The sequence below is a fragment of the Poecilia reticulata genome, linkage group LG2, assembly GCF_000633615.1.
Source record: "Poecilia reticulata strain Guanapo linkage group LG2, Guppy_female_1.0+MT, whole genome shotgun sequence".
Taxonomy (NCBI): Eukaryota; Metazoa; Chordata; class Actinopteri; order Cyprinodontiformes; family Poeciliidae; genus Poecilia; species Poecilia reticulata.
This window is the reverse complement of record NC_024332.1, coordinates 15450540-15459660: the sequence shown is the minus strand read 5'-3', so window position 1 is coordinate 15459660 and position 9121 is coordinate 15450540. Positions and strand designations below refer to the sequence as shown.

The following is a 9121-nucleotide window of genomic DNA, read 5'->3' as shown; positions in this document are numbered from 1 at the left end:
CCCCCTATAATTAAACCATTAATTCTGTCGTTTACACATATCACACTACTGCCTCTAATCAGGTAGCAGTTTTTTCACACYGTGCAAAGATGTCTCTGCTTGTTTTGTTTTTTTTTCTTCAGTGTGAACCACAAACATTCCTGCACCATAGCATTGTACTCTATTGATCCCTGGGGAGTCAAYATTGTGGTTTTTGAGAGAACATATAATAGCTTCTAGTAATCTAATTTCAGACTGGAAAACCTGGCTTCACATCTTCAAAGCCACCACACCGATGATGAAGTACATTTTAGAAAAGGTTATGTAAAAGTGTCCAAAGTRCACTTTTACAGTTTTAATAGTTGCCACCAATTGTTGCGATAATCAATGTTGCTCTGAGACAATTCCAAGTACTCTATTGATAATGGCACAATGATGCAAATTCGCGCTCTCAATAAAAAAATAAACTTTTTTTTGTTTTTTTAAAGAACACTTCACACTGGAACTGGAAGTTATTTTAAATATACAAACTAAAACATGACAAACAAAAGCAATAAATAAATAGGAAATAAAAATCACACACAGCAGAAACAACAAATACAATGGGTTACGATGTCTCTTTAAATAACATTGCCCTTCAGGAAATATAAATCAATAGAATGGAAATGATCAAATCCATTTTATCATGTGATTAATTGATTATTCCGACATGCAATAAAGGTCAAAAACTGCTCTGGGAGACTGATGTGTTAATCCTACCTACATTTGTCTGAGCTTATAGAATTCAAAAAATGTAACTAGTGGAAAAATTATGTTAAGAATTACTGAAACATATGACTTCATGCACATCAGGATTACCATTAGGTCCTAACTTCATCAGGAATATCTATTGCAGATAAGTGGATAATGATTATGAGTCCTAAGTATTCACAGGCCTTCCCTGTTGAGGTCTTCAGACTGCGTAGAGATATGGCTACATGTGGAATAAGCTGAGTTAGCATTTTGCTGCGTCAGTAGCTAACAGTTTTTGTCTCTGTTTTGTTTTTATTTTTTCTTCTTCAGGCCCAGGTGAGGACGGAGGAGCCGGTCACCACTGCACTGAGCGAAAACATTCCCAAGTTTTACTTCCCACAGGGCCGGCCTCAAGCCAACCTCAACATCGACGGCCTCATTTCCAAAATTGAGAAAATATTTTCGCAATTTCCAAATGAAAGGGCCACCATTGAAGACATGGGGCTGGTCGCCAAGGTGAGAACGTGAGCAGTCGCATCGTGGTCCGGCCGCCCACCGGCGGATTATTTTYACTGGTGCCATTTGGCTTCCGACGATTTGAATATTTTCTGGTTTAAAAAAAAAAAAAAAAACTCAGATTGGAAAATATTATTTCCGTGTTGCAATGGAATGTGGTCAGTGGCCTGAGGAGCACCTGAGAGAAAGGACAGCTAGGTTTACTTAGKGAAATCTGTAAATGATATAATACTGCCCTTTTTTCCCCCACCAAACATACTATTTAATTAAAACTCSCATCTGTAATTATTTTACATTTGCTGTCTTTTAGAAGCTGCCCTTGTCATGCACTGCCTTGTTTTTCTGTCATCTTAGGCCTGCGAGTGTCCCCTCTACTGGAAAATGCCATTGTTCTGCTCAGCTGGAGGCGACAGGACGGGTTTCGTCTCAGTACACAAGTTTGTGGCTATGTGGAGAAAGTAAGACAATAGCTATTTTTATTCCCGCTAGACCATTGGGTCATTCTCTCCCAGCTAAATAGCTCCCACATTGGCCTCTGAACAATAGTGGCCGCTCACTCGGGGAACATGGTCACTGAAAACACATCACCCTCCCACCCCACCCCAAATGGACGTCATTGGCTTTAGAAAGAGCAGATAAAGTCACAAAGGAAGTAGAGGGCAGTAAAGGGAAGAAACTAACCATTTAGTGTTTTACTGTATTAAGCTGAGACACTGTGGGGTTTCTATGAGAGTATCTATGTGCTGAATGTTGCTGCGTGCAATAGGCATGCCCTTGTTTTAATGCGCGAGTCTCCAGAGAACTCGAGGCAGACGTGGCCTTTGACCTAAACCCATGACTAGAGCTTTCTACGTTTGGAGGCCTTAATCAACCAGCGCCGATGCTGAATTCCAATTTCAGAATGCATTATTCTGCACTTGTAATCTTTAGTCTGAGGAGTTAAACCCTGACGGAATGATGAAAAGTGGCTTTTGGAGCCAACGAGGCAGCAACTTCACAACCATCTGTTCTCTCTTTTGCTTTTCCAGAACGCTGCAGACCTGTCATGATGATGCTTCTAAATTTGTGCACCTCTTGGCCAAGCCTGGCTGTAATTACCTGGAACAAGACGACTTTATTCCATTCCTGCAGGTACTGACTGCAGCACACCCAGGGAGAGAGCAGGACTTGGCAGTGTGGGATGGCAAAATTGCCCTGGCTTGGGTGGTGCAAACTGAGCTTAATTTGCGGCATGCCCTTCTGAGACCTTCCTTGTTTATGTAAAGAAGGGAGAATTTGTGGTTTTTTGTTTTTTTTTAAATTGCCATGCTGAAGTATTCCTAATACATGTTCATATTTTGTCACATTATGACCACATACTTGAGAGGGTTGTATTCCAATGTGCTTCATTGCTTTTTTTTTCAGTTATATTAACACAAAGTGGTGCATAATTGTGTARTAGAAGGAAAACTGTTTTTGTCTTCTGTTTTTTTCTTGTGTACATTTGTATTCAACTCCCTGAGTCGGCACTTTGTAAAACCATGTTTTGCTGTAGTTACAGTTCCAAGTCTTTTTGGGTGGGTTTCCACAACATTGCGTATCTACAGATTAAAATTCTAGACAATTCTGTTCACCTGACTAAAGACGATACAATTTGTTCTCTAGTGTTCTCCAAAATATTAGTTCAACAACCAGCTGCGTTTTTGCTTAGCTTAACTTGCACACAGACTCCTTAAGTATTTGCCCCTGATTTTATCAAGGGGACAAGGGTGTAAAGAAGATGGATGGATGGTATCACATTAAAGAGTGTCAAATACAAAATGTATGCCATGTTTTTTGTTTGTAAAAAAAGAAAAAGTGGTAAATGTGTAGTTTTCCTTCCACTTTCCTTTAGTAACTCCGCTTGTGTTGTCGTTCCATCCAGCAGGTTGTTYGTGGGCCAAGCTGGCCCTTCCCTGCACCTAATTCACATTCATGCTTGCGCGYGAGAGCTTTCACTCTGAGCYGAACACCGGTTAGCGTAGCGGCAGAGAGTCCGTGTGGCACACGCTGTTTAATTTGTACGGTTCCTCTTGGCGAATCGCCTTTGACTGTTTTGATGAATGAAAGGTGGATTGCAGTGGAGTAGATTTGACTGTCCCGGCCTGTTTCCTGTGGCCAGTGATTTATGTGTTTTCTATGATTTAATTTATCCCAGTAAGAGTCAAAGAGGCATGACGGCTGCCACGGAATAAGGCCTTTTAATTTCATTGCCACCGTCGCATTTATGTCGACGCTTTCTTCCTTTGGTGGGTGCCAGGAAGGTTGGGTAGAGGAAAGGCATGAAGAATTGTTTTAATAAGACTGTAACTGCAGTTTATTAGATGCTTTAGTGACTTCATGGCATTATGAAAGCAGTAGTATTTGCTCAACTGTCTGACTCGGTGCTTTAAGATTTCACAGGAACATTTGTGTTGGCCGGCTTCTCTCGGTAATCTCTGATGTGCTTTCTGCTCCCATGAGAATTGTGACAAAATGTGCAAGAGGCCGACATCTGATGTCTCTATTAGCGTGGATTCATACTCCTGTTCAGGCAGGCTTTGGGATATATCTTTCACAGATTTAAACCAGATGCGGACTGTTACTTAGCTTGTCTTTGAAAGTAACGGTGTAATTTACCAGAACGTATCTGTTAAAGTGGCGGTTGTAAAACTTCACAGGACTAAAAATGATTGTTTCTTTTTGTGGAGCAAAAACTGAGTAAACCATCTGTACTTTATGCTTTCAGGATGTAGTGAACTCGCATGCAGGCCTGGCCTTTCTGAAAGAAGCACCGGACTTCCACTCGCGATATATCACCACGGTATGTGGGGAAAGAAAGCCCATTCACAGGGCGATGGTACCGAACAGGGTTTTCTGTTTCTGTGTCATTTTTGGAAGTTAACACACCGCTGATTCTTTTCCAGGTAATTCAGAGGATATTTTACAATGTGAACCGGTCATGGACTGGAAAAATAACCTTTTCTGAGCTCAGGAAAAGTAATTTTCTTCAGGTAAATCTCATAATCATTATTCATCATTATTTTTTTCTTATATCTGGTGCCCCATGCAAATTTATTCATACACCCTTTAACATTTCCACATTTGGTCACCTTACAACTATTAACTTCAAAGTATTTTGTTGATACTCTGTTGGATCAAAGCAAAGTAGTAAATGGTTGGCAAGTAGAAGTACTAAGACAAAATATGATACATTTTGTCTTACTTTAGTTAAACTGACAAGTATATTTGTCCCTTCAGAAGCTAAAATATTTTCCTATTTATCTTTGCAAAATAGCGTAAGCTGAGTAAGACTGGACAGTTCTGGCTTTACCACCTAAAGACAACAGGCTTAAATATTATTTTATCAATCAAACCACATTTTATTTGTATTGGTCCAAATTACATCAGTGTGTAAAGATATTAAATATTGCCTCATTTTAAGTAGTCATTGAATAGAGAAAGTTAATATTTTAATAGTTTACAGTTATATTAATACATTCTGCCACCTATGGCCCTTTGAGGCATGTTTTGTTCATTATTTTTAATCCTTTATTTAAATGGGAAAATGTCTTGAGACTCTGTCTCATTTACAAGAGAGATTTGTCAAATACGTCAACAACGAATGGCATAAAAATAACAATAGAATCTATTTAACAATTCTAAGAATCAAATGTTCAGCTTTGTTTTTTAGCCGTTTACAACTGCTCCATATTGGGTGTGCTGTGGCGGCGCARGGGTTGAGCACAACCCACATATGGAGGCCTTAGTGCTCGACGTGGCCGTCGCAGGTTCGATTCCCGACCTGGCGACCTTTGCCGCATGTCTTCCTCTTTTCTCATTTCCCACTTTCCTGTCAATTAACCATCAAATAAAGTCAGCTAGAGCCAATAAAACCTTTAAAAAAAAAAACCTGCTCCGTATTTGTCTTTTACATTAAATCTGTATATAAAAAAACGCATTGAATTTTGTGCTTGTAAGGACAGAAACTATTTAAAAAATTTCCGAACATGGAATCTTTTTGAAGACACTTTATTTAATTTGGGGATTTGTATATTATGTTTTTTTAGATCATGCTAGAATATTGGGTTGAACGTCGCATGGGTAGAAAAACTTTTCCCGTCATTTATTTTGCACAGAATGTGGCGCTGCTGGAGCAGGAGGAAGACGTGAACCAGCTGACGGAATACTTCTCCTACGAGCATTTTTATGTGATCTACTGCAAGTTCTGGGAGCTGGACTCTGACCACGACCTCTACATTGACCAGAAAGACCTGGTGCGGCACAATGACCAAGGTGAACCAGTCGCCATCACTTAATCACATCAAAAACTCTTCCCTACCTTTTTATTCAACACCAAGCCATTACATTTGCTCCATTTATGACATTTTTGTTATTTCTCCAGAATCTGAATGGGCCGATAGGAGAGTTTTGTAGCACCGTATTAGCTCCTCACCCCTAGCCAGTTAAAATAGATTAATCTCCCCCTCTCTTCACACCACATGTTTTTAGCTGATGATTCGAGGGTGAGGCAAGGGAAATAAGACACAAGATCAATAAGAGAGCAGCGTATATACTCTGCTTCAATGACGCCATGTCTGGAACAATTTCTAACACTATGCGGTCACAGCGATGACCACCGTGAGTTATGGTGCTGTCACAAAAACCGAACTGGAAAGAATGAGAACGGGGGCCACATGTGTCGAGTTGTTCAGTGACCGAGATGGAGAGAGAGAGAGAGAGTTCTGTTGTAAGCCACCGCTCCACTTTGTGTTTTGCAGCCATTTCCCAGAAATTGATTGAAAGGATATTCTCAGGAACAGTTACAAGGTGAGTCGAGTATCAGAATAWGTTGTGTTAATGTACGCTACCAGTATTTATTCTCTTTACCTGCTGCTGTTGTCATCAGGGACAGACGGGTGTATAAGGAGGGAAGGCTAAGCTACGCTGATTTTGTTTGGTTCCTCATTTCTGAGGAAGACAAGAAAACCGACACCAGGTATCTTGACTTTTGGTCGCACTGATTGTATCATCCTTCTTTCTTATTTTCTAAACTGATTGTATTTTTTTATTATTTATTTTTTTCCTTTGCAGCATAGAGTACTGGTTCCGCTGCATGGACCTGGACGGGGACGGGGTGCTCAGCATGTATGAGCTGGAGTACTTCTACGACGAGCAGTGTCAGAAACTGGAGGCCATGGCCATCGAGCCCCTTCCGTTCGAGGACTGCCTCTGCCAAATGCTCGACCTCGTCAAGCCCGAGGTGGAAGGTCGGCGCTGTTTCACATTTATCCGCGTAGCGCGCAGTCTGGCTGTCCCCGGTGGCAGATGCACAGGCGCGTTTTCAGGCCAGATCATTGATCATCGGCCGAGGGAACGGTTACAGATGAGAGGACTAACTGGGCCGCCTGCGGCCAGCTGCTGGTGTCATCCACACTGTCAACAAATTCCCTCCAACACTTAACTCCTCCACTGTGTGATTTAGAAGTTCACGGTGGGGTATGCATGTTTAGTATTGACGGCCACTGCTGGAATGTGACCCAAGTGCAGCCCGATGGTGTGCTGCACGAGTGGAGTTGTATAAAATTACACGTAACCCGATATGGAACAACCTCTTCACCGAGATGTTTTTCCCGAACAGTAACTAGGCAGAGCGACCTAAAGTATTCGAACAGATTGTGGGAGGGGGGGGCAGTTAAAATTCTTCACGTAGGTAATATCATAAATTCAAAGAATATCCATACCGCTGCCAAGACGTGCAACTTTAAAGCCTATTGCTTCTCTGCAGCTGAGCAGAAACAGCTTGAAGCCTTCGTTGTCTTTCCCACAAATACACTAACTGACAAAACCGGGATTTTTGAGTCTATATCTGAATTTCAAGCAATAGACGACTTAATACAAAACAGGGTAACCTTTGAGGAAAGGGAAATACCTGTAAATCTTTTTTGTGTTTAATAGTATAGCATCGAGGACAATGCCGTTTGTCTTATTCTGGGGAAAATGTCCTCTTTCGGGATGCCCCTCTTAGGGATCCAGGTTATTGGAACATAGATGTATATCAAGTCCAAGTCCAGCACTTCATTAAAACCATGTGCTCAYAATAAACTCAGCAGCTTTGTTATATTTTGTCGTAATAATAATACTTTGAATAGCATGACATTTCCAGATATATCAATCAATGAATTTTATTTGTACAGTACATTTCAACAACAAAGTAGATCAAAGTGCTTTCCATCATGAAAACATAAGTCACATCTTGCCCCTTGCTAACGATGCTTTTGGCTTGGCTAATGCTAGCACGTTTACTCTGTTGATGTGACTCACTGATGATTCAACTTGTAACATGTTTCAGTTCCAGTTGTGCATGTGCAAACGAGACACATAGTAAAAAAAATTGTTTGCGTCCTTCATAAACGTTCAACTTTGAACGTCGTAAATTGTAATCGCAGGAGTTTCGGCTACTTTCCATGCAGACTGAGCGCGTGCATGGGCGGTTATACGGTTTTAAAAGTCAGGATTAGTTTCTGGAAGGCGGCTGAAATATTGGCTACATTTCTTGCTCAGTCTTAAATCCCATTCAGTACAACAACAGACATCAATGGCTAAGTTTAGTTGAGGAAATGATTGGCCATTTTACCAATGCTCGACTAATAATCAAGGCATAAAATGGACAAACGATATTAATTTTGTTCCAGAATTATTCACACTTTTGTCACATTACACCCCAAACATCAAAGCTTCACTGGGACTTTACATGATAGGCCAACACAGATTGGTGTATGACTGTGAAGTAGAAGGACAAGTATGCATCCATTTTCTCCTTTCTCCCTTAAAATAGTAGGTCACCTACTAAGTAAATGGAGTTCATCTGGATGTAATTTAAACTCGCTGTAAATTCAGCAGTTGCTTGGTAAATTTAAGAAATGTAAATACTTTTTAAAGCCACTGTTTGGGAACTTAAGTGTATTTTCTTTTGTTTTTTTGTTTTTTTTGCTTTGGGTAGATAAGATAACCCTGCGGGATCTCAAGAGGTGCAAGTTGGCCCACATCTTCTTTGACACTTTCTTCAACATCGAGAAGTACCTGAACCACGAGCAGCGGGACCCCTTCTCTGTCATCAGGGTGCGTAAGACGCGATGGGTCGGGGTCACCCTCCCATCAGAGGTCAGGGCCGTTTTCTAACCTCTGCTGTTTTGTTTTGTTTCTTTTTTGTTGTTGTTCCCAGGAGGCTGAGACGGACGGCCAGGAGGTGTCAGACTGGGAGAAGTACGCAGCAGAGGAGTACGACATACTGGTGGCAGAGGAGGCTGAAAATAATCAGTGCAACGATGTGTAAGTGTGACGGCAGAAAACAGCTGCAGCTCCAATAATCAGGAGGGGCATATTTTATTAAAATATCGACGGAGCGCAATGTCCACCTGTTGGGAGTCTTTCAGAAAAGTTTAATCTAGACATTTTCTGCTTCATCTGATTGTAGAAATACCATTGTGTTTTTAACTGACCGTGCTTTAGAGTTACATCAGTTAAAATTTCATGTTTGYCGTACATTTATTGATGCTAAAAATGGACGAAAGAGAGCTTCTTAAAGGTGTTTGAGCTGAAAAGTCTGGTTGTTTTGAATTGTCTGTCATGGTGGACGTTTTATGTAGCCAGCTTGCTGTGACTGAGGATAATGTGCAGCAGCAGATGAGCTCCCCCCAAACCCCTCGCCCCTCTGACAGTGAATCAGTGATTAAACCAGGCTGTTGACAGGCATGTTGTGTGGCGCTTTTAGGAACACCACTGACCTCTAAAGACAGGCAGCTCCCCAGAGAGCAGGTAAGACACTCAGGGTTTCAGCAGGGACAAAAGTTTTCCTCCTTCCCTTTTTTTTTTTTTTTTTTTTTTTTTTTTTTTT

At 41.1% G+C, this 9121-nt stretch overlaps 1 protein-coding gene across 1 annotated transcript; it reads left to right on the top strand.

Moving 5' to 3' along the window:
* Nucleotides 1-1123: 1123 nt before the first annotated feature.
* Nucleotides 1124-9073, top strand: ppp2r3b (protein phosphatase 2, regulatory subunit B'', beta). Its single transcript, XM_008433148.2, has 12 exons — nt 1124-1227; nt 1582-1685; nt 2256-2358; nt 3974-4048; nt 4152-4238; nt 5364-5520; nt 6006-6054; nt 6134-6223; nt 6319-6494; nt 8228-8346; nt 8450-8556; nt 8999-9073. Exons 1-12 carry the CDS (start codon nt 1210-1212, stop codon nt 9015-9017), a joined length of 1104 nt encoding a protein of 367 aa, XP_008431370.1. The 5' UTR covers nt 1124-1209; the 3' UTR covers nt 9018-9073.
* Nucleotides 9074-9121: the final 48 nt, after the last annotated feature.

Coding starts and splice junctions, on each gene's coding strand:
- ppp2r3b (XM_008433148.2), top strand. Junction 4,049..4,151: donor ACTCGCGATATATCACCACG/GTATGTGGGGAA, acceptor ATTCTTTTCCAG/GTAATTCAGAGGATATTTTA. Junction 6,224..6,318: donor GACAAGAAAACCGACACCAG/GTATCTTGACTT, acceptor TTTCCTTTGCAG/CATAGAGTACTGGTTCCGCT.